Source organism: Poecilia latipinna, unplaced genomic scaffold (genome assembly GCF_001443285.1).
Source record: "Poecilia latipinna isolate Pla-1442-1.1 unplaced genomic scaffold, P_latipinna-1.0 Scaffold1476, whole genome shotgun sequence".
NCBI classification, from domain to species: Eukaryota; Metazoa; Chordata; class Actinopteri; order Cyprinodontiformes; family Poeciliidae; genus Poecilia; species Poecilia latipinna.
The window spans coordinates 1-25472 of record NW_015114092.1 but is presented as its reverse complement, the minus strand read 5'-3'; the positions used below and the strand labels follow the sequence as shown (position 1 = coordinate 25472).

The 25472-nt window shown below is 39.2% G+C and overlaps 2 protein-coding genes across 7 annotated transcripts in view; both read left to right on the top strand.

The window, feature by feature from the left end:
* Nucleotides 1–5333, top strand: part of LOC106962950 (myelin basic protein-like) — a 79850-nt gene extending 74517 nt beyond the window's left edge. For both annotated transcript variants that reach the window (XM_015057625.1, XM_015057626.1), the window contains exon 4: nucleotides 5009–5333. In XM_015057625.1, coding sequence (XP_014913111.1) covers nucleotides 5009–5307 — 299 coding nt within the window. In that variant the 3' untranslated portion in view covers nucleotides 5308–5333. The remainder of the gene's footprint in view (nucleotides 1–5008) is intronic.
* Nucleotides 5334–5353: 20 nt separating this feature from the next.
* LOC106962951 (myelin basic protein-like) lies at nucleotides 5354–24750 on the top strand. 5 transcript variants are annotated; one of them, XM_015057628.1, is made up of 7 exons: nucleotides 5354–5602; nucleotides 15427–15531; nucleotides 15688–15714; nucleotides 16993–17022; nucleotides 18856–18927; nucleotides 19139–19157; nucleotides 23563–24621. In XM_015057628.1, exons 1-6 carry the CDS (start codon nucleotides 5483–5485, stop codon nucleotides 19139–19141), a joined length of 357 nt encoding a protein of 118 aa, XP_014913114.1. In that variant the 5' UTR covers nucleotides 5354–5482; the 3' UTR covers nucleotides 19142–19157; nucleotides 23563–24621. The 5 variants fall into 5 exon arrangements, with proteins under 5 accessions (XP_014913114.1, XP_014913113.1, XP_014913117.1 ...); XM_015057627.1 differs by lacking the exon at nucleotides 19139–19157 and having other exon boundaries at nucleotides 23563–24750; XM_015057631.1 differs by lacking the exon at nucleotides 16993–17022.
* The last annotated feature ends 722 nt before the right edge of the window (nucleotides 24751–25472 follow it).

Sequence of the window (25472 nt, the reverse complement as noted above, 5' to 3'; positions counted from 1 at the left end):
TAGTATGCAAAATAGCCCGAGTGCCTCCAGCCCCTTCACCTGATGCCCCGCAGAACTCCAGTCATCGCTGAATAAAAGATTTTCCCCTATCTTGTCTGTCAGGGGGAAATTACTACCCTTATAGGACTGACCTTGGTAAGGAAATGCATACATGGTACAGAACATTTTCAAATTATTTTTTTCCTTAGGAGTGTTCTGTTGAATAATGTAGACAAGTACAAGTAGTTCTTCACGAGCTATTAAACATATTTTGTTTGCATTAATGGTTGCTACATTGACTGCGGCGACCAATTGCTCCACAGAGTGATTGCTGTTATTAAATTGAAAGCAACGGGGGGGGAAATGACTCGTTTAAGCGTTTGTCTTTGTCCACCACACTCGCCAGGCTAAATCCTCCGGGTAAGCACTGAGCATAATGTATTCAAGCTGTTGAAGGATTCACATGACAGAATGTGGAAAATAATGCCAGGAGTCTTGGGAGACACTCGGCAAAACAATCAATCCAAGTGCCTTAATAACGGCTATTTTTCACTTTTTAATCTGCTGTCCTCCATCAGTGCTCGGCAGACGGTAATCTTGTGGTTTCGTAAAAGAAATATTTTGTTACCTAAAATGGCAATCTAATTCGCTCAGCCATTACCGAGGCAGGGATCAACCGTTATGTCACTCCCCGACACGTGTAAAGGTAACTTGTTCGGATGCGAGCGCACCTTTAATCAATTGCATGCATCGTAACCAGACTGGTTCGTAACCAGTCTGTAAAGGTTACGAACGTGACCTTTTGTGTGGCTAAACGCAACCTGTTCTCACCTGCTCAGCGCCAGGCCGAACCATTACAGACTGATTCCTCGGCGGGACGTTTCTCCGTCTTCGGCTTGTGTTTTATTGGTATTCCAGAGGTGGATGGCAGCACCAGCGGGCTGACGAAAGAGAGCAACAACATGATGGATGATGGAAATTTAAGAGGCCTCATGGGCAGGCCACTGAAGGGTAGAAAAACAAGAGCTCTCTTATTTATTCCTCTAGTCAGGTTAGAATAAGAGTCGCTGTGAGAACAGCTTGGGAACAGAACCTCTTTGTTCATCTACACCGATAATTTCAGGTGAATAATTTTGTGGGTTAGTGTTTGTTTTTTTTTTTCTTTTTCCTTTTTCCTCTGGAGCTCATGAGGGTTTTGTTCAGAAAGATCCAGAACAAAATCATTATGTGGTTCAGACAGACACCGATACGAGCTGTAATGTTTCTCCGACGTTCCTCCACTTCGTCCCCGATGAGCAGAAAAAGGATCATCAAAGAACTCTTTAAAGTTTTCAGACAGCTCTATTTAAAAGCACGTCAAACAATCGACGCGGTCTGTTTGGCTGATTCCGCGGTCGTCCCAGAGTAAATGTCACTGATGCATTCAACACTGCTAACAATCAGTTCTGTTTAATGAGCCTCTTTGAAATCACCAGCCCAGATTTCCCTAAAGTGATTGGCAGGTAATGCTGGCTGCTAACAAACTCCTGAGAGAGATATTGGAAAACACATCACCACCTTGTTGAGCTTTTTTTTGTTTATTTGTTGTTTTTTTTTTTTCTTTGTGTGCGTGCGTGTGTGTGTGTTTTTTTGAGTGATTAGTCACTAGTGACTCAGGCATTGGGAGCATCAACTCTTTAGAGGAGAACATTTAAGGGAAGAATTATCCCGAGTTCCTCGACAGTATCGATTATAATTTTCTTTGGAGGTGTAAAGTAGTATCATTAAGCTCGACTCCTCACACGGACAAGCCAGGTGCTTAGAAATCTAATTTTCTGGTCAGACAAAATGCAGTTTGACCAAAGCGATGAGGAGAATGTTGATGAAAAGACGACGTGACGTTTTCACACGAGGATTCGCACATTTTTATCCAAATTATTCACAAACTTTTTTTTTTGTTGCGCATATCTATAATGATCTGAAGAAAATTCAGCTGACTGGTATTTGCCAAACAGGAGCACCATTCATTTTGTTTGGTGCTGATTAGCTGTACCCCCAAAAGCAGAGATAAGGAAAACTTTTAATGTTTGCCTCTGTGGTGGAGCTAAGATTGTTTATACTCTTCTAATTAATGCACATAAAGGTATATTTGGTGTTTGCATTCAGCTCATCAGATGAAACGATACAGGAGTTTAGGTACAGAAACAAACTGAGATTTTAGAAACTCTTGTGGGAAAGCAAGCAAATAAGTTTCACAAACAAAAAAAAATATTCCAGTTTAAATTTGACTAGCCATATTTTTATTTTAAGGGCGGCAGCATAATGCAAAAATTCACCCTTTCTAAAGGTTTTACTTTTTCATCTAGAGATTATTAAATGCAGTCCAGTCTCATTAAAAAATAGTGTAAAAGCCCCTGGGTGAGCACAGATGAGCAAGCTAGCCAACTTTAGTATTGTTAGCAGCTAACGGTTAGCCATTGTTTTTAGCGTTTCTCTCTTTTTACCGAGCATCCAAAATGACCTCTGAGTTTAATAAGTGGTAGAAGGATCTTCAACACTGTTGCAACTGTTTCCATCCAGCCAACACAAAAACTACCTCCTTTCTTACTTCAAAATAAGAGGTTGCATGCTACCATCAAGTAGATACCACTTTGTGAGACACGCTTGACTTTAACAAGAAACATTGTGACCTTGTGACCTGCTAAAAAGCAACATTATTCAGATAAAAAGCCCCACTGGCTTATCCTTCCCTATATTTTTTCCTAGCAGACATATTAAAAGAGCACCTTGAACTTCTTCTATAAACTGTCATTGTAAATGAGGCATGGAGGTGAAAAACGGCATCTCCTCTGGGTTAATCTCCTCTAACACCAAATTCCAGTCTCCTTCTTAATAATCTGGATCAGCCTTCAGATGTGACTCGGGGATTACATTTCACTTGACATGCGATTTTAGACGTTATTCCAAGTAAATGAGCTAATATCCTATTGTAACATCCCATGCACTGTAGAACTAAATCCTTCCTCTGCTCGCGGGCAGCAGCTTCTGAGCTCTCTGCTCCCAAATCAGATAAGTGTCACCGTGCATCGGGCTGAAAATCCATACTTATAGGAGTTATTTTAGTGACACTGGGGCCTTTGTTTCTCTGCAATAACTATGCAGCCCTGACAAAAGACCAGTGTCCCAGCCACTATTAGCATGCAGATTTTCCCGTGTAGCGCTACACCATATCTTGTCAGTACAGTGTGTGCATTGTCTCGGAGCTGGAAGGGAGGGATGGGCATGCACTGGATGTCCTCTGCTGTGGGAGCTGCCCTAGATTGACCGATGGCTGTCAAAAGTGGACATTTCAGGAATGACTGTTTCCTTTTTTAAAGTGCTACGGAAACCACTAAATATGCTGGGGGGTGGGGGGTTTAAGTTGGAGGGAAATAATTTACTATTTAATAAAATTTACAAATAAATATCCGGAACTGTGTGGCATTCATTTGTATTCAGCCCAATGAGTCAGAACTGTGCAGAACCACATTTTGCTGCAATTTCAGGTCCCAGTCTTTAGCCGTGTGTCTCTATCAGGTTGTGACTCTACAGGCTGAAAGTTTCGACATTCTTCTTTGCAAAGTAGCTCGGGTTCAGTCATATTGGATCCAGAGTCCCCTTAGGTATCGACTTTGAGTGGGCTGAATGAATAACTTATGAATACACTTTGACCTGAAACACTAACAAACTTTTCCTCCCAAACAGTGTTTTCCTTTCTCACTTTCATCCACTATTCAATATTTATAACATTCGGGTAGCAAAAATGCTGCTTCATTCCTTCTGATTTTAGTTTGCCATGAGTTCTTAGGGTTATTTTTTATTTTTTTGCAGGGCTGCTGGATGAATCCTTCGGTCTTGTCTTGACAGAAACGTGTTTGTTTAGCACTTGCTATGCTAGCTTTGGAGGAAAGCAGCTTGATAGATTTGACAATCAGCCAATCAGAAAGATGAGCATGGCAAATACTGTTTTAATGAGTTATGTTAATTGATATTTCATCATGACCATCTTTGGAGGACAGCTAAATGACCTCAGTTTAGTTTAGGTCCATCTGTTTTTAGGGATATCAGAGTACAGAGGGGTGAAAGCAAATGGATGCCACACTTTTGAGCTTTTTTTTTAGAGAAAAAAACTGTCAAAACTACATATCTTTTTACTTCTGCTCTATAATCTTTTGTGTTTCTATTACAAACCTATATTCAAGTTTGTGGTTTTAATTTGAGCGGATGTGTTAGTGGTGGGTAGAAACCCCAAAAGATTTTCTCATGTAAGTGCATCACTACTTCAATATACTTTTACAAGTACAAAGTAGCCGTCCAAGAAATTACTCAAGTAGAAGAAAATGTATTTGGTAAAAAGGTTGTTCAAGTCCTGAGTAAATGATCAAAACATCAACCGTTTAATATTTTANANTTNCGTCATCAGACAGAACAAAATATTTGGAAATTCTGCTTTTTAAGGACCAAATTGAAAATAATTCATATAAATCACATAAATACAAAATAACAAAATCAGACAAGAAACTTTTTTTCATTCTAAATGAATTTCTTTCAACATAACAGTTTTGAAACTTGAACAACACTGCAGGCATATGTCGAGTGAATTTATGGTTAAAACAAATTTGTGGGCAGAGAATCCAGAAATTTTACACAAGTAAAAGTAGCAATACTTCATATTAATATTACTCTAATAAAAGTAAAAGGTACTCCTAAATGTATAATTTCTTCCAAAAAAAATTACTTAAGTAGATGTAACCCTGGTTGTCAATATGTTGCCTAGGCAACATATTGACAACCAGCTGCTCATCTTCTGACCAGCTGAGAAGATGAGCGTCTTTCCTGATTAAAAAAAAAAAAAAATCAAATATCAGCTCTTCTGGTCTCCACTGCAGCAGGAAGGGCCCCGCAATGTTAAAAAAATCAAATAAAATAAGGGTCCCTTTGTGCCGCTCCGGGTTTTGTTGTGTGCCATGCGGGCCTGAGCCCATAGATGACCCTTGTTGTTTCTGCGCAGGCCTGGTCGAGGCAGATGCGAAGCAGAACAATGGCTGCATCTCGGAGAAGCCGGCGGTGACTGACTCCACGGGCGCTGAGGGCCCCCGCCAGCCCTGGAGCCCGGCCAGCACAGCTGACCCTGACGCCGCCACGCCACGCCCCCACCTGGTCCGCCTCTTCTCCCGAGATGCCCCGGGCCGCGAGGACAACACCTTCAAAGAGCGACCCTCGGAGTCGGACGAGCTGCAGACCATCCAGGAGCACAGCGGAGCGGCATCGGAGTGCGGGTCGGAGAGCCCCGAGCAGGACTTAGAATAGGCTGACTTTTTTATTTTTTTTATTTTGGTTGCTCATTCCTTTTACTTTCTTTTTTCTCGGTTCTTTTTTTTCTTCCCCCACACTCTTTTGAGCTTTGCTCTCTTATTATAGAGAGTGACGAAAACAAAAAATAGATTCGACTAATACGAATAAACCGTCAAGCGCTTCTACAACCATGGCATCTGCAAGCAGCTCCGCGCAGGCCGCCTTCGGGCTGGGCCGGAGAAAGAAGAACCCCGGGCTCCTGGATCAGATAGGAAAGTTCTTTGGAGGGGACAAGAAAAGGAAGGGCAAGGTGAGGAAAGGAGGCAGGGGTCCCAACCTCCTGGGGGGGGGCCCCCTCCTGTGTATGTTGGTTATTTTTGCTGATTTTACTTCCAGAACCACGTTTTTCTTTTATTCTCTTTTTAATTATTTTACTTTGGATTGTGTGACACTTTCTGTAAGAATTTCTCGCGACATGCTTTTGTTGTGTTGGTTTTACTGTCGGTGAAGCAAAAGCGTGGCGTTATCCTGCGGTTGTGTGCTGACCAGACACTGGGCAGTGACTTTTTTAACATTCCATGTAGTCCATATGATTTGTGTCATTTAAAGTTTTTCTTTTACATAAATGGTACTGACACTTGTAGCAATTTTCTTGTTGTGAAATTGTGAGGTTTTAAGGTGAAATTAGAGTATTTGTCACACAGCTGGGTTTTGCTTCAGGTACCTCGCTTGTTAATCCTAAATCTTGGGAGTGGATGTTTGTCGCTGAGACGCGACGCGAGCGGATTACCGTCGGATTATTTCATCACTTTGTTTTGGGGAGGTCCTCTGCTGCTGCTGCTGTTTATGTCTTTTTCTCAGTGCTTACATTATGCTTGAAAAACGATCAACAAAAAATATATTTATATTGTGATTTATGCCGGTTAGTTTTTATAACCCCTCTGTGTTTTTCTTTTTTTGTGTGTGAAATTATATTGAAAGATTATTCTTTAAAGTAAGAGGAGAAAAAAGATTAACTTATTTTATCCAAACAAGCTAATCGCGGGGTGTTTGAGTCTGTGATTATTTCTTAAATGACTAGTAAAATGAAAATGCAAATCTTTTTTTTTTTTAGACAGTTTATCAAAAAAAAAAAAAGTTGAGCTAAAACAGAAAAATGCTTTGTGGGCTCCTGACACGGAGCGCCCTGCCAGTTCTGCTTCCAGACATGATGGACTGCTTGGCATTACGAAAGGTCTGCTCAGCCCTGCTGGCTCCGCCCCCCTCTGTGGGCCGGGCACTCAGCAGTGCCCTCTGGAGGTTACATCCTGCTAGCAGAAATATTCTCTCTGATCACACACCGTCTTCTAGGCATGGGCCGGGTTTGAGGTTCTCACTGCAGGACAGCATTAAGTCAAAATAAAAATATCTACTTTAAAATATATTTTTGTCATTATTACAGTAAGAATAATGAAAATGTTTACATTTTGAGTTTAATTAATGGATTTAAACAAAAATAGAGCGCCGAAACCCTCTAAAATGTCACTTGTAGAAGTTTTCACGGTTACGCCGAAAAATAATATACATTTTGCTTTTTTAAAGAGTGAAATAAGAGTATAAGAAGTGAATATTTGCTGCTCAGCCTGCTGTCACCTGCTTTAGATCAGTCCCTCGTAGCTTTTCATTTTAAGATTTTTTTTAAAGTCATGAACCAAGTGAATCTCCAAACAGTTAAACCCATTACTCCTACAGGAGAAATGGGTGGGGCTCCTTCGTTTTCCGCCCACAGACCTTGATTTTTTGCTCCCAAAACAACTGAATTTCTCTTCATTTCTGTAATCGTGACCAAAAAGTTGCCTTCATTCGTTTTTTTTTTGTTTTTTTTTATTGTTTTATTCCAACCGGCGGAGCGGCAGCTTGACCGGCCCATGCCTAACTGCTTCCTCACCTGGCGAATCAGAGCGCTGCAGATAAACCAGCTTGAAAATATGCATTCCTCCTACGCCTTATGCTAGCAGTGAACCGCCTCGCTGTGTAAGGATCAGGAAATAGCTCTTTTTTAGATTTTAAGAGACAGCTGTGGTTCGAGACGTTCAGGGGAAAAAAGCTCATCAGTACCGCTGTGGAAACGTTCTTACTTTTTGCCGTGCTGCTGTTTGTAACGATAAAAGTTTTTCAAATAAACTGATCCATATCGGCGGCGCTGCGTTCACCAAGGTTTTGCCTTCAAGTTCTTAAATCTTCAGTCACTGACAGGTTCGCCCACTTCTGCTGCCTCTAGCAAACGGAATAAATAGCCACGCTGTCTTCCTGCTGCAAACATTTACTTCTCCAACAAGTTTGAATCAAGAAGACAGGTACTTTCTCTTGTGGAACCACAAACACATCCATAACCACACACTTTGACATTATAGGCTGCAGTATTAGTGAGGAAAGTTGCACCAGTGTTTGTCACCAAAATGGCAAATCTGCATGTTGATTTTTAGTGATATTTAATTCCTCTGCACGTGGATACATGGTGTTTCTTCTCCTATTTTTTTGTGTGTGTTTTTCACCACTTTTAGTTATTTTATTAAGAGATATTTCACTCGAGATGAGTGAAGACAGCCAGTTTCAGGACGTAAAGCGTCTCCAGGGACATCTGACGCTAAACGCCAACGGGTTCGGGACTTTAAAGTTACTGAAGCAGAAAGGAAAGGCTGAGAAATAACTGGATTTTTTTTTTCTTTTGAATAACCCAATTCATAATTTGTTGAACGGTACAGAGTGAAATCCAGGATTGATTCCTGCATCCGTCAGGCTGTTTTTAGCTCTCCCGCAGTTCTGTGATGCTGTAATCTAACCCCAGTGTCTTGGGTGAGGGAGGGGACGACCCCCCACCGACCCCTCATCATCACTTTGTTCACCTCAGGTTAAAATGTCTCCGACCCAATCTGTGAGCTGCTTTTTTTTGGTTTTGTTTTGTTTTGTAACGCTTTCTAACTCTGCTCTGGGGTCATGTAACTGTGTGTATCTGTGGCGATCGATGATCTGTTCCTGATATAATCTTGTTTTGTTTTGGGTTTTTTTGTTGTTTTTTTTTCTGTTTGGGTAAAATTGCTTAATTAAAATTCTTTAACAACAACCCCTGGCGCCTCTCTTTGTTTTATTTTTACTTTCTTTGTCACTCGCCTGGATGTGTTTTGTTTTCTCTTATCGCAAAGGAACGATAAAAATCATTAACAGCCCCGCTAACAACTTGTCAGAAAAAAAAAAAACATCTCTAATTTCCATTTGCTGCTGTTGTTTTTCTTTTGGTTTGGAGACAATTTTTTGCCTTTTGCTATCCCTGTAGTTGAGACTTTATGAGTGTAAATATATTCTATCCCTCACAGCACACACACACACAAAATAAAAGGAGTTATCAAAGTGGGCGTAATGGAAAGCCGAGATACTGTTTATCTTCACTCTGATAGAGCTCGGTAATGGGCGATTGCCTCGGCTTGTTTGTGTGAGCCTAAAGATGAAATTGCCAGGAAACGAGAGAAAGCAGTCGGAGCTCGTGTGCCAAAAGAGAGCAAAAAAAATTCTGGGATACGATTTCCCCCAAAACGTCAGGGATCAGAAATTAGTTTTTACAGACTTCAAATCAACGTTCAATCGGTTTTTAGATGGGTGCAGTCTGCAAGTCTGCCCATATAAAAAGTCATTGGTCACTTCAGTATTTCGTACATAAGGAATGAACCAAGAAACATCCATATTCTCTCAATCGTGGCAGAAGAAATTATTGTTGCATAATGACAAAAAAGGCAAGAATTTCAAAACTATTTTAATGCAAATTAAATGCAAACTGCAAAAAAAAAAAAAAAAAAAGACATACTGCTGAATAATTGCCATTCCTGCTCGGCTTTATCAGTCACACTTGAAAAGAGCAGAAGTGTCCAAGTTTCCAACAAAAGTGCTGTTATGGCTGCAGTGTGTTTTTTTTGTCTGAGTTTCAGTTATATGCCATATAATAAAATGTAAATCTTTTTTTTTTTGAGAGAGAGAGAGAGGGACTGTGATTTAACGTAGCATGAATCAAAAAGAGAGTCCTCCATTATTGAACGGATGATGTGCGTGGGCTGGCATGAGATTCTCCCAGTATGATGTGTATGAGGGAAAATATGACTGCGTCATAAATATGACTCTATCGTTATATTAACACATTTAAGAAATGCTATAATGCAAATATTTTGCAGTTTCGAAACTTTATTTTTTTGAAACAATGAGAGACTTTTTACTTGTCTAACTAATCAGACAAGCAAACTAAACTAAAGCAAATTCAATGAACAGCATGAAAGCATTTTCTCCCCAATGTCTGAAAAACATTTTTTTTTTAAGTTTTATTTTTCATTTTCTTTTGCCTTTTCTGCAGATTTTATTAAAATGATTAAGCTGACTGATGGTACGCAGCAAAATTCTCACATTCTTTTTGGTACAATAACTTTGAACTGCATTGATGTTATTAATGCAACTATTAAAAGTTCTGTCATCAGGGTTTAAAATTATGTTTACTTTGCATGTAAAAGTTTATAGGTCCAGTTCTATTTTAACTTTATTACTGAACCTTTAAAACACAGATGTATCTGCAAAATTTGTGGATGACTTCTTTATTGTTATTTTTGCAGCACATTTCTCTGTGTGTGTGTGTGTGTGCGTGCGTGCGTACATGCGTGCGTGTGTGTGTGTGCGGTGGGTTGCACAAAAAGTCTAGCTCAAGTAGAATTTATTCTTCTTTCCTTTTTCAGAAGGCAGCTTGTGATAAATGTTAAATGCCCCACAATTAGGAGTCGGAGTAGACAAGCCGTCCCGGTTGTATTATTCCTCCAGAGTAAACAGCCACAAGGGAAAGTTAGGATGGGAGTGAATAATTGAAGTCTGAAAACAATTAAGTCTTCTGTTTGGCATTTCAGGGTTACACACAAAGTTTTGGAACATTAGCTAAATATTACATCCCAACCTGGCAGGTATTCAGGAAGTGAAGCTAGCAGAGAGAACTGGTATGAAGCAAAATGTCATCATCTATTCTTTGGATTAAATATTAAAAAATCATCCATAATAAAGCAGACTCGTAGTCGGGTAGTGACCTGTAGCTTCACTGCGGATGCTTGGAGATCATTAAATAGCCGGGATGCCCCATTCTGGATTCTGATTCATGTCCTTCCAAACTCACTGTGCAGAAGTGGCTAACAAGATGTGAGTGAAACAATTGGATCTGTCAACTAATTGGGATGGGTGTGGTCAAACTTTTTCTGAAAAAAAATTAAATTAAATAGTTGCTACAAAGAAAATGAATGATGTAAAAGGAGGCCAAAAGAGAATTTTAGCATTTTAGATTACTAAAAAGACCATAACAACAAAAGTTGCTAAATGCTAACAGTATGCAATGCAAAACACAATTAAAAAACAAAACAAAAAAAAAACATATCCCTTTAAGAAACGTACCAATATCCACAAAATTCTGCATAGATAAGTTTGATAAAAATAAAGTTGTGGGTGTAGTTGTGGGAAGGTTAGAACTAAATGAGGGTCGAAACTCATTTCCCTTCGCTTAGTATCTGAAAGGAAAAAACGCAGGAAAACGTATTCCCAAGCAAAAATTTTAAAAGAGCATTTGCACTATTGGTACTGCCTGATATTTATAAAAACGATTTGGAAAAAATATATACATATATACTAAGAGGAAGCTCACACAGTTACATTACTAGTCATTTTAATGTCAATCTGCAAATTTTTGCTACATGTACAATGCTAAATTAACAATGTATGGAAACACTTAGCAGATTCTAAGTAGGTAACCCAGGAAATAACATTTTTGATTGATCTTTTTGTAAAGAAAATATAAAAGTCTTATAATGACAGACTGGGTCCTCAAGTAAATTCTGCTGAGGCACAATAGAACCTTAGATCATCCGAAAAATACCTATCAACTTGTCCGGCCTTTCAGTTTGGGCGGACGGCCATTTCCTGTTTGATTTGAAGTTCCGCTTTTATGTGACTTATTAAACCATCACCAAATATTGTAACATTGTAAATACCACGGCGCATCTTGCTGTCACTCTCTGTTTGCTTCCATCTAAATTTCTGAACACGCTCGAGACCAAAACAAACTGTTGTTTTTGCTTCGCAGGCAGCACGCGGCTATTCACTTCAAAGGTGCACGACTGATTTTCAAACGAGGCGGCTTTCGGGCGGGGTTCCTCCGGGACTATTTGATGTCTTGTTTCTTTCTTCTCTCCGCTTTCTTAAAAACCAAGAACGACGGGCACTGTTTCCTCAGAGATCTTCCTCCTCACGTCTCCCATTCCACATCATTTTCTGCTTGTGTGGACCTAGCCAGGCGAAGACTCACGCAGACACACGCAGAAGAGCACTTACGGAAAAATGGCATCATCAAGGGGTCTCTGCGGAACAGAGCCGGAATTCGCTCGCTAACGTCAAAGGCAAAGAAATATTTGAAATAGTTCTAATAACAAGGAATGACGGTGTTTTTCCCCCCTTCTCCATCTTTCTCTTTTATATTTCCTATCCTCTTAGATCCAAATTCAAAACAGCCATAAAAGGCAGACCGGGTTTCAGAGTGCGCGTGTCATAATGTGTATAGCAGTGATGGCGGTTAAAGTTCCTCACTTTTTTTCTACAACCTTAAACATCTTTGATGTCAGCCAGCAGTGAGGTAATGGATGGGAATCATAACCCACCCTCAACACACACATACACACACACTCGCTACAAATAAACTCCCGGTATCCGGGACTTCAGAGGACACTCCATTGATTTTGCTGTGCACTCACCTTCAGCTCGCACAAAAAACTAAATCCGGCCTCACCCTCCCCTGGTGTCCAAAAATACCCGGAGATAGAACAGACTCGCTTTTGTCCATGAAAAGAAAGGTCCGTCCGCTGAAACCTCATTGGGACGAATTTATGGGAAAATCCACACGCGTGTTCCTTCCTGCTCCATTAGGACGGTCGGAAACAGAAATACACGAGGTAACAAGAGGTGAAAGGTTTCCGTGTGTTACATCTGATGTTTCTGTAAAGTTTGCATGAGTTAAAAAGTCCCCCCCCCCCTTAATCCTTGCACCATTTTTTTTACCCAAACATAAAAGTCAGACAACCAGAAAGCTTAATTCTTCTTTCGACTTGTGTGAAGCTTGATGATAATTGGTCTCTTTGTTAAGTTCAACCCATCAGCAGGAAGAGAGCGGCTTCTCAACATGTTCACTGGTACTAATTTGATTCATTTCTGTTCTGGCCAAGTATTGGACAGTAAGCTGGGTGGAACTCCTCTGTCATTAATCTTACTGATTTCAATGAATGAATGGAAATAAATTCTATTCAGAGCCACCGTGGCCACCAGTTTTCAGCATTATCAGGGTATTAAAAGTAATTTTGTCGTTTGTTTTACGTCCCTCTGTCGTGACCAAGACAACGGAAAGTACTGTTAAGAGAATAAAATCATTAACTTCTGGCTTGTTATATTCTCTTATGCTCCCGGATTCAATGATTCCACGCGTGGAAATAAAAGCCACACAGAGATGACAGTCAATGCTCCACGTCATACATTTTCAGAGTTTATTCTAACATTTTAAAGTATAACAGGACATCAACAACACAGACAATTCATACAGACTAAAACAGACATTCATTTACTTGAGACGGATGGAAAGAAAGAAAGAAAGAAAGAAAGAAAGAAAGAAAGAAAGAAAGAAAGAAAGAAAGAAAGAAAGAAAGAAAGAAAGAAAGAAAGAAAGAAAGAGAAGCAAAGACATCTTTGGAGAAATTGCAAAAAGAAAAATCTGATTTGTTACTCCTGTGTACAAAGTTTTATAGTAAAGGCGTATTCTTGTCTTTAATTTCTTCAAATAAGGTGAAGCTGGAACTTCTCCTGATTGTTTTCCCACACAGACAAAGGGCAGATCAAAAGATCTTAGCAAACTATTTGCTGTAACTACAGGTAACATAAAGGTCAATAGGCCAGAATAAGTTACTAATTTTAAAACTATAATTAGGCTATTTCAATCAAGACATGTTAGGTTTTAAAACTAGCATATTCTAAATTTATTTTCTTAACAGTACACGTCAGAGTAAATTTCTACAGTCAAAGAGCAGCTTTCTGTTTGTCTCATCTAGTAACCTGTAGGTTTATTTCATTTCTACTTATTTCAAACAGTTTTTTGAAAAACAAGAAAACAAGTGATCATTAGTACAAGTGAAAACGTGCATACAAAAATAATTGGCTTACCTCTACTTTTCTGTTTGAAAACAGGTAGGAAGAAGTGAACACTTATTTAATCCTACTCCTTATCTCAATTTAATGAAATATACTATTTAGCGACTCAAGAATGATTAGAAATGCGTAATTATGGGTATTCATATGCCTGTTCAATACACAATGCTAAAGAACAGGTTAGAGGTCAACCCCCACTTACTCACTTGATTCAAACCTTTGACTATGTTGATCCTTTTTACATAAAAATTGGTCAGATCATGTACTTAGTGGGGAGTTTGTTGTTTTTCATAATATTTTCCACCTTTCTTTTTAGACCAGATAGAGCGATCTGCATCCGTTGGGCGTTTACCCAATGAAATTCAATTTTCTTAATAGCCAACTATTGCAATTTGATTTCAACTTTCATTTATTTTCACTTCCTGATGTTAAATTCACTCCCTCATTCGCTTTCCTTCAGTATCTTTTGTTTTCCACTTTTTGTTCCCCTAACACTTAGACTGTATGGAGAGCTTGGACATAAATTCAGCAGCAGTATTTTTTGATCATGAGAAATTTTCTCGCTATAACAAGATTTACATCTCACCAAAACCCAAATAAAATGATGTTGTTTAAACAGGAAAGGTCGTAACAGTAAAACGTCAACGCCTCACGGGGACGTTTGTGTCCCGTCCAGAAGAAAGACAGAGAGAAGACTGAGTCAGACCAAGATCCTTTATGCCTTTTTAGGAATTCATAATCTGTCAGAGAAACATATTTTCATATTTTGCTATAAGGAGAAAGATTGTCATTCCCACACGCCTAAATTTATTTTTCAGCTCTGGCAGTTCCATAAAATAAATATAGAACTGTCAGAATGAGTATTGCAGCAGATTCTTGACATTTCCTCACACACACACACAAATGTTGCGCAAGGTGAAGGCTGAAGTTTATATTTACATTCTTGAGGAGGAAAAATATATTGTGTCATAAATGTTTATATTTTTAGAGCATTGAGGAAGCAAGGGTGTAAAAGTGTAATTTCAAAGAGAAAAGTAAAGCTTCAAAACATTTTTTTGTTTGAGTTTTGATGTCCAGATTCAGAGCTTCTTACAATCCTTTAAAATTGATATCAGTTTGCAAACTTAGTGAAAGTAGACAAATGAAGATCTTGAGCATTACAACCTGAATCTGACTGCCTTGCGTTATAATAAGCATCAAATTGTAAATATACTCAGTCCATCTGTATGATTGCATTGCTTGATCCCATTTTTATTGATGTAAATTCAATTGAGTTTAAACAGAGAAGACATTCAGAACCATTCTAAGTAGACTGACATGAAGTCTCAAAGCCGTCTTAAGAAGTAAAAACCAAATAGTTCCACATTTAGCAGAAGAAAACACAAAAACCTGAATACTTCATTGTGGAAGTTCTTCATTTTTAAGTGACCTTTGCACCTGTTGGACCACCTGTTGACCCAGTGCAAGCAGAAAGGGAACGGATGATAGTTAAGTCCACCGTTCTGTACCTTCCTCACTTCATATCGAGCAGTTTATTAATCTTTACAATTTTCTTTCAAACCAATTCAGGGATTCCAGGTACGTAACCCTTTACACACGTCTGTCGTGCAATTTGTATTCAGCTACAGGACAAGCTACAAATGCAACACAAGCAACATTCTCATGTATTTCATGTATTCTCAAGTTTTCAGGTGAGAGATCTGCCTATTGCATCTGTATCCATGTGTGCCAAATTATGTTTCTGCTGTCGTGTGCTTTGAGTCGTTGCCGTGGTCATTGGCAAACAAATGAGTGAGGGTTGCCTGGCACACCCAGGCGCTCCAGAATCGGCGCCTGTGCCTTTACTCAGCCAACATGTCACCCCAGGCGAGTTCAAGGCCGTTCCTCTGCTTGTCTCCGCAGGGTTCTTTCCGAGGTGCTCTCTCTCCAGCCCCTCAGAAAGCGTCTGCCACCTCGCCACGCAAACGCGGAGCTGAGAACGCCGTGGTCCACTTCTTCCGCACGATCGTGAGTAGCGAGCTCAACCTCTAGCAACCCTCAGAGACTCCCAGGCACAGTTACCCGACCACGCTTTGCCTCTGCTGTTTGTCTTCGTTTGTCTTCTTTGCCTCCCACCAACTCAAACCTTCTTTTCTTTACTGTCTGCTCTTAACTATTCCTCAGGTGTCCCCCGCCCCTCCTAAATCTAGGGTGAGTCTGCTTTACTTTTTATTACACTACGAGCATTCACATAGAAATAAAATAAGAAAATGTCTGGTATTTTCCTGAAAGGTAAGGTACACAGTGCTTTGCAAAAGTAATGATGTTCCCATATTACGACCACACAACTCAAGGTATTTTTGACGGACCGGTTCAAGACAAACGACGAGGCTTTCACATCTCTTCCACAAATAAAAATCAGATAACCACGGAGTCCATTTGTATTCAAGACCTCCTAGACCCAACTTATGATGAGCAGTAAAACTTGCCTGCTGTCAGATTGGACGGGGACCACTTGGGAACAGAAAATATCAAACCTGGCCACAGATTTACGTCTGCACATTGACTGAGGCCATAATGGGACATAATTCTAAGGTAGTTTAGGGTTATTACCCTCACGGGAGGCGAGTCTGTTTCACAGACTCACAGGTTTTCTTCTGGCTCTCCCTATTGAGGTCTCTGCAGCTCCTCCAGAGTATCCACAGGCCTCTTGTCTGATTCTGGGTTGTAAAATGCCCAGTTACATTTTGGTGGACGGCCATGTTTGGGTGGTTTTCCAGTCGTGCCATACCTTTTCTTTATTAGGATGTTTGATTAAACATCAAACCTATAAAAATTTGCTGACTTTCTCTCGCTCTCAAACTGTGATTGCCACCATTTGAAACCTCCCAGATGTCTTCATATTGCTATTTTTTGGAATAAACTTCTAAAACTTTCACAGTGCGACTGGATTTATTTCCGGTTGGTTGTTCTGGATTTGTCTGACATTTGTAGGAACAAAAGCAGGCTTTGTGTTGGCCTTTTACAAAAATGCATTTGAGGTTTTTGATTGTAATGTGAAAAAAGTGGAGGGAAGATTTTACCATGTTTTTTTTTTTTTTTTTAAATGGTTCGATCTAAAGTCTTGACCTTGAGAACTGACTTTTTTTTAATCAGGAAAGAACAAACAGAGACAAAACATTTAGGGTTTACATCAGTTTTCGAGAGCATCCATCACATATTTGTCATCAAAATCAGTTTAAAAGACCTTGCAAGAAAGTTTTATCATTATTGCCATCCATACAAACCCTCCCAATGTGATCTGATGCATCACGTTTCGATGTGAACACCTGCATTGTTTTGTTTTTTTTTCCTGCTCCTCCATGTCCCACCTGAACTCTGCCTTCCTCTATTCAACCCATCTCCTCCCCATCCCGCCTTTGCACTAAAACACACTGTTTCTGTATTTTCCCTCCCTCCCTTCTGTCTCTTCTTTCTCCGTACTCCCAGTGGAGGGGACTAGCTGCCAAGATAGGCCTGGTAGGTGGTTTGAAAATGGCCGAAAGATCAGACAGAATTTTTTTTGTCTTTAAATAAAAGAGTCATTCCTTCAACATCAAATCACCTCATCTCCTTAATTAACCTTCGAGCGCGACGCCAGTGTCTGTTCTTACGTTTGCCTTCCATTCCCCACTAAGTCTTCCTAATCTTCCCATACATCACAGATAAAAACCTTAATCCCAGACTTTGGTGAAACTATATTACTGTCACCCTGTGACTGGTGCAGTCTCACGTTTCCACATTACGACTCTGTCGATAATACCAGCATTACTCGCTTCTTCATGGTACTTATGTCCTTCTAAAGGTTCCTCTGTGGCCTCCACCTACAGCATCACGTCTTTTAACACCATTGTGATTGTGAATGTGGCACCGGACTGATAGATGTGGATTAAACGAAGAATGGAGACGTTGCTAAGGGGCTGTCCAAAATTTATTGGCACTTGTTACCTGGTTATTTTACATCCTAATAATAATAATATTAATACATAAATCTATTAATGGATTTAAATTTTTTATGTACAGTTAAATTTTGCTTGCACTGCCTCATTGAACATTTTTTGCTTGTCTGGCACAGAATTACTCAGAAATCACCAACAATAATTATTTTTTGCCTACTGGAAGGTTATGTTTGGCATCTTTAAAGGAAAATGTTTCTTTATTGCTCACATTTAAATTAGTTTCACCCTGTGTTATCGATCACCTATTTTATTCACAGTCGCTTAATTGTTATCTGCCAAAACAAACTCCTAAACAGGGTTCAAAAAAATGTTTTTTTATATTCATCTGCAGATTAGAAAATTAGTAAATCAGTTACCAAAAACTCTTATAAATATCCTTATTTCTCAAAAGAATGGCTGTATCGCGAAAACAAGATCTGATATGTTCAAAGAAAACATGCCTCCTCTTTGTCCTTCCACTAAACTTTCCATTATTGTAGTTGGAAACGGCTCCATCTGCTTCTTTGTGGCTTACCCTCCCTGTGTCCGATGTCACTGGCTATTTGCTGGAAAACTCAAGTTAGCAGTTGTTTGGTTTATTAACAACATTTCTGGATTAATATATATAAGTATATATTGATCTTATGTGATATTCACATTTTCCAAGAGACCAAATTTTGAGGTTTTCATTACATGTAAGCCATAAACCTTTTGACTAAATCACTCCATGTGCAATTATTCCACAAGTTTGACTTTTTGATTCGAATAACTGAAATAAATTTGGTTTTTGATGATAATCAGATTTCTCGAGATGCACTCATGCTCTCGTTGACAATAAAAAGTGATTCCTTGATGGAATCACAGATGGCCTTGCATAAATTAGAACACCTAAAAAGTAAATAAATACAAATAATGGAATTACAGAAAGTTGAATTTGGTGAGAACATCTTTCACCGGACACAAAAGTTCTCAGCTAATTATGTCTCCATGAGTCTTTTATAACTTTTGTTGCTCCTTCGCAGCCTTCAGACTCATGAATAATTCAAACACCAGAAATGTTAAAAGGGGGGTGCGATGCAATCATTCTGTAAAGTCGGGGCACAGTTGGATTTCACCCTAATCAATAACCAGAGTGGCTGGAGAACATGCGAATCCGTCACTCTTCAGAACATTCTAGTGAAGGATCAGTCGTTTCTGCCTTCTCGCTACTTAATGCTGAAACTCTGGGTTGAATTATGAATCAATCCGCTGCTCTCTTTAAAAAAAGAAAAAAAAAAAGTTCAGCCACATCTCAGTCCTTTAACAATGTGTGAAATACTATTTTTTTCTTTATATTATTATTATTTAACACACTTGAATTCCTCTTCTTTTCCAGGGCCAACAGAAGTCAAGCAAGAAGGCCAGCGCTGGGGACGGCAAAGGCACCCTGACTAGGATCTTCAAAATGGTAAGAAGAAGAAGAGAAATCTTTTTGTTTCTTTCTCCTGTCTTCTGTCTTTTTTTTTGTTTGTTTTTGGGGTTTTTTACTGCTTAATAAATCCAAGTTATGATTTCCTTTCACTGCTTTTCTTTTCCTGGTTATAAAAGCGTCAAGAGTATATATTTCTCCCCTAATGATGCTCCTGCCTCTGTCTTTCCATTTTCGTTTTCTGCCTCAGTGATGATATCAGCAGCAAAGTGAGTAAATACCGTGTGATGGAGGGGGTTCCTCGCGCTTAACTCGCTGCGCATTTGTTCAGCATTGATTCGCTTGGAAAACATCATAATGTCATCGCTACAGCAACCAGAAGCATAATAATGAGAGGCTTTTAGACACGCAATTGATCGCTGGGTATCTTCTAAGCTTTATGGCGTCGCTGATATAATCACGCCGAACGACGTGGGTTTCCAGTTCTGGTGAGGAGGATATAGGCTGGCTGCAGCTAACACACTGCTGCTTCACTGTGAAGGAGGTGGGGCAGCTTATGCATTGTTGATGTGTGTGCATGATCTAGTATTGATATGCACAGGTACTCATTGTTTTTTACAATAGCTGCTAGGATGCTTGACGTATTTCATTGTTTCACTTTTCTTACATTTAAGTTTTGGCTTTTGGTTTGCAAAAACACAAAGGGGAACGTTTTGAAAATGAACCTTTCAGACATTTATGTCCAGTTTTTGTTTCCCCAAGTCTTGAGCTGAGTGTTTTTATAAGCACCAGAAACAATTTCAAACAATGTGTGTGAAAGAGTAGTTTCAGTGAAAATAAAAGTTAGCATGGCTAGTGTGCTAGCATTTCAAACAATGTGTGTTTGAAATGCTAGTCATTTCAAACACACATTTCTTCGCTATTGAAAGAAAGACGCAACCACTTTCATACTACTACTAATAATTTCATAATTTGAGCTCCATTGGAAAAAGAAAACTAAAATAATTGGTCTATTCTCAGCAATACAAAGGAAATTTAGGTCACTATTCTTCTGAAAGCACTTGCTGTATTGAGATACGTTTTAATAATGTAATTAAAAGCAGGTTTCTGCTTTACTGTACAAGTCAATGGATAGAAAGCAGAAAGCTTAGTTAAAAGATACATGTTTTGCATTTATCTACCATTTTTGTGAAAAGATTTTCATTTGTGAGCCATAGTTTGGTCCTAATTATTCTAAATTTGTGAGACAAATTTATTTCATGCAGGCGCTGCGTAAAAATTTTGGTCAATTCGGTCCATGGACTCCAATCCTGTCGGTTGTCAAGGCAATGGCAAATATAGAGAAACCTGTTAATAAGTATCAACATGGCTAATTAATCACACAAAACAAAATAAATACAAACTTTGCTTTTGTCCACTGAAAACCACTTTGATCTGATGCTCAACGATTTCCATTGTTAACACAAAGCATCTAAAAGCTTAAAAGCCGTTTGTTGTTAATTGCTCTATATCAACACAAGAGTGTAAAGCTAGCTGGCAACGGTTAGCTTCTCATAAAGGTTTGGGTTGATCCTGGACAAGTCAGCCAATAATTACAGTGTGCCAAACGATGAAATATATGTATTCGTCAAATAAAGAGAGGCTTTTCTTTCTTGAATCGTGCCTTTATGTTTTACATTTCACAAGAGTAAAAAAGCAGACAGGTCCAAAAGACACTTTGCACAGGTGGATGATTTAAAGTCTGGAATGACGTACCAGTGCAAACCGGGAAAGCGTACGCTTCAGCTCCGATGTCTTCCAACATTCAAACTATTTTTCATATCATTACCATTTGCGTCATCCTGTCGAGTTCATGAGCGCCTGTTTCTCTGCACTCCAGATAATCTCCTTATAAGCTGCGGTGTTAAAGCCGCGCCGACTCCGTCGGTTTAGCAAGTCGTGGGTGGAGGGAGAAATCCAAATTTCCCAAGGGCTCCATCTTTATATCAGGGGCTAAACTCTGAGCATCTGAGCCGAAACATATGAAATAAATCTGGAAGATGAAGGATGAGTGGGGTGACTTTTTTATTTTTTGTCTTCTAAATCTCTCCAGTTCGGCTAATTGGTGTGGACTCCGAGGCGTTTGAGTCATTTATTCCTTTTCTGCCACATAACCCAAAACACAAATCAAGATGCAGCCCACTCCAGCCCTGACTGTTGCTTCACACTCAATTACTATTCATTGAAGCTTTTCGGCGGCAGGTTTAATTCCAAAGCGCTGTAGCTTTTCAATCCCTTTTTTTTACCCCACTTCAGGACAGATAATGGAGTCCAGATGAAATGACTAAAATGAAAGCTGCGCCTTCACCCTTTGGTCTAATGCGAGAAGTTAGCGAGCGTCCCATGAAGTGGATCGAGTTCTTAAGAAATCAGTAAAGATTTGTGTCATTTGTGTAACGTTTCTATCTTGCATCTTACTGTTGCTTTTGCGTCTTTGTGAGAGCGTGGGAAACAAAAAAGCCTCGAGGGAATGAGAAACACAAAATGAGAAAAATGAAACTCTGAAGGACACCAACAGGGAGGCTGAGAAGTTTTTATTGACTGAAAACGATATAAAACCAAATACGTTGATCCACTTCACACAAACGCTATCGCTCTTTCTGTTAGATTTCTCTTTTGAATTAATAATCTTTGCCTAGTTAGATATCATTTTTCACTCTTCAGAAGATTTCCTGGGTCTTCCTCATAATTAGGAAAAACTTCTTAGTAATTTTAAAACAGCTTCAATAGAACAGTGCCTCTGTTTTAATTCAGTTTTTTTTAATTAAAAGTAATAAGTGATAACTTTGTTTATCTTTTAGCTTTGTATTTTCAGTACAGCACTCTAATCTATTCATTTAGGAGCGCACACCTATAAATCTTTTCTACATAATGATGCACCAAAAGCTGAATTAGAGCTCTTTTTTTTTTTCTAATTCCATATAATGTTGCTAAACCAAAATGTCTCATCCGCAGGCAAACGGCTCCAGAAGTCTTTTTCACAGTCTAAACAACTCCTCTAATCCAATTAATAAATTCATTCTGTCTCTTTGTTTCTGGAATATAATTACGACAGATAATATCGTCTCTCCTCGGACATCTGGCCTGACAAAAGGGGTTTGATTTGTGGCCCCAAATAATGCAGACGCGCTCATTTTGGACCGGTCCCCGTTTGACGGGGGCTTTTGTTTGCAGTCCACAGACAGATGGAGTACGCGATCAAATATTGAAATGTAACTGGCAGTGGTTTCTGCATCAGCTCGGGTAATAGTTGCTGCATTGTTTTTCCTTGAATGGTAAGCAGCTTGTATTAGGTTTCAGTGTCATTAATCTTGGGCATATGCAGCAGATATCCTGACGCAGCAGCTTAATGGTGAAACACGATGCAAGATCCTCCTCAGCTCCAGCGTTTTATTCCCTCGGGGGAATTTAAAGCCCACTCTTTAAAACTTTTTGGCTGAGTAATGGAACAGTTATCCTTGAACCCTTTAAATGATTTTTTTTATTTACTGAGCATGCAGTATTGCCGTGACTCTTGGCTACATCTAACGTAAAAAGAGAAACTTTATCTCGAGGCTTTGAGAAGTAAATCTCTGATATGTATCGCCCTCTCATCAAACAAACTTCAGTCCGTGGTTTAGATATTACTCATTTTTATCTTTCCCAGTTGCACGGTATACTGATATTTTTCTCTTTTAAAACGTAGTCTACGTGGTTGAAAGTTTCTGAAAACTGCAAAACGTCTAGCTAACTGTTCCTGTTTTCAGCTGGAAACACTTTTATTTACACACACTGTCTGACATTCAATCAGAAGAAATCAACTTCTGGTGAATTAAGATCATAAAAATTATTCCCAGAAAAATAAAGAATTAAAAAGTGGTTTAGAGGAAAGAAAAGGGCCTGAAACGAGCGGAGCGAGGGACTGGTGACTTCCCAAAATAGACTGCATCGATATTATGCAGAAAAGTTTTGGGTTGGGCACAACTGAGGCTTCCAGATGTGCAACGACACAAAGCATGCCACCATATTTGTTACGAAGTAGCTAAAGGACAACAAAGCTGATGTGTAAGTGCAGAAAAGCAAAAAAATAAATAAAAACTTACAGCAAACTAATGCAAGAAGCTGGAAGGAGGAAATAAAAAAACATTTGACTCAACTCAGAAGAAAAAAAAAAATCATAGTCTTGTCTTGGAACAACTAACCTGCTCGATTTAACGTCAGACAGTAAAGCTACGGTTTAACATGCAGCGTATGTAAATACTCCGACTGCGCAGTGGTCCCATAATCTCATTTACATGGAGAGCAGATAACAGCCGAAAAGATGAGAGAGCAACTCAATGACATTTGAGCTCAGCTCTCAGGCTTGATGAGTGAACTAATGAACCAGAGAGAAACGTGTTCTTCGGGAAGCAATTATAGACTCAGCGATTTTTCTTCTTCTTCTTCTTCTTTTGTTGGGGGGATAACTCTAAACAACATTCCCCATCAGCAGGAATCATTTGCTCGCAATAATCACCTGCATTTCCTTTCGCATGCCATGGCAGACCTTTCCGGAAACTGACCACAGAGCTGGAGAAAATGGAGCAGACCACTAACATCAGATTAGAGATCATCTCTTGCTCATGTGTGCTGATCTCTGTGTTGTTTGGTTCACAGGGTAGCAGGAGTGCCTCCCCAGCCAAACGCTGAAGTCCCCCCAAAACAACCCTTCCAACACCAAGGGGGTCGATGTTTGAGAGCACATCATGGAGGGTGCAAACCAAAAAAATGAAAAAAGGAGGAAGTCTCGTCATCCCCTCAAACTGAGCTGCCTTTATTTTTTAACACCCTAATGTTTGCTATTACCCCTCTTTTCCCCCAAAACAAACGCTCATTCGGCTGATAAGACAGCAACACAATCTCTTCTTCGCCCTCCTCTTCCTCCCTACCGCCAAGTGTCGTGCAAAGTGTGTACCAGTGTGAAATATCTGAGATCCTGAAGCCGCTCAACGTGTGCCAGCCTGAATGATCTTATTTCTTCCTGTGTGTTCGGGTTAAGTTTTATTTTATTTTATTTTATTTCCCAGTCTTGTCTTTGTCGGGTTTCTAACAGAGAGGTGGCTAAGACCCGGAAGCGGTCCTGGGATCAGCTGAGGGTCCAGGCCGGTGCAAGTACCGCTGACTTCACCGTTAATGCCGCTTGTTGATTGGTTGATTAGAACCAGGTCGCTTCTGGGTTATTAGTAATAATAAAAATAATCTTTTGTTTTCTAACTAAAAAAAAAAAAAAAAGAGTCGTTTTCTGTCTCGTCTCTCTGTCCGCGTCATCACCTCGAACATTTCCTCTAAGCATCGCGTTGTGAACAGTTTAGTAGTTTATTGTTATTATTTTACTAGAGTCGTCTTTTCACGCGCTTCCTTCCCTCACCCCCTCGTGTGAAGCGTCCTGTTGTGAATGTAGTGTTTGTAACTTTAAGCTAGCTCGTAGTTTTGCGCAGAATGAAAGAAACTCAGACGTATAATTTCCTGTTTAGTTTTCACGAACCACTGACTTTTTCCTCCCACGTCCGTAACCGCGTCACTCGATAGTTTGAACGCTAATGTCGGAGACGTGCTTAATGCTTCCGTGTCTTCTGCTGTTTCTATCGCACACTTAGAGCTAAATTCAGTTCCCGAAATGTACTTTTCCTCCTGAATGCCAAAAAAAAAGAACAAAAACAAAGAAACAAAAAACAATTAGCTGTGTTTCCTTTTTGGTGAATGAATAAATAAAGAAAGCAACACACAGTTTTCACAAAGGTGCTCTGTGATTAACACAATATAAAGTGTTTTCCTTACGAATGTGTTAAATTTTGTGTTAAAAAACAAAGACCAATTATTAAAAAAAAAGCTCCATCTGTGTTGTTTTTTTTTTCTTTTCTGTTGCTGAATGGATCCCAGGAATGAATGTAAACAACTCTTATTACTGTACGTGTAATAAAAACATGACTGGCCTGTTAACTGAACATAAAAAATAAATAAAAAAAACCACATAAACCAACCCTACCATCTTTGTTTTCAGAGTTTTTCTTTTTTTTTTTTTTTTCTTTTCTTTTTTTTTCTCTCCCAACACTGGCAGAAAATGCCGGAGCTTTGAAATAAAGACGAAAAGCGGAAATAGCGAGCGACAGGAAGTGACATTTTTGGGTCGGGTCAAAGGCACGACACATTTCCTTTCGTGGAACCAGAGTGAGTCACTCATGAGGTAATTATTCATGCCAAGCTTCCTCAGCTGTAGCAGATGAAGAGGAGCGCTCGCTATTCTGGCTAAAGAGTAATCAGAGGATATGCATTTTCATGTCGTCTTGTACAAAGGTATGGAGAGCCATTTGCGCCAAAATTAAATAAATAAATAAATGGGTTAAATAAATAAAAAATGAGTAAAATAAATCAAAAAATGAAGTAAATGAGTGAAATAAATAAAAAATTTGTTAAATAAATAATTTAGCTTTTTCATTAAACCAATTTTTAATTTATTTATTTTTCATATTATCAATTTCCCAATTTCTCTCTTTCTTTTATCTATTTGTCATTTATTCATTTGCCCA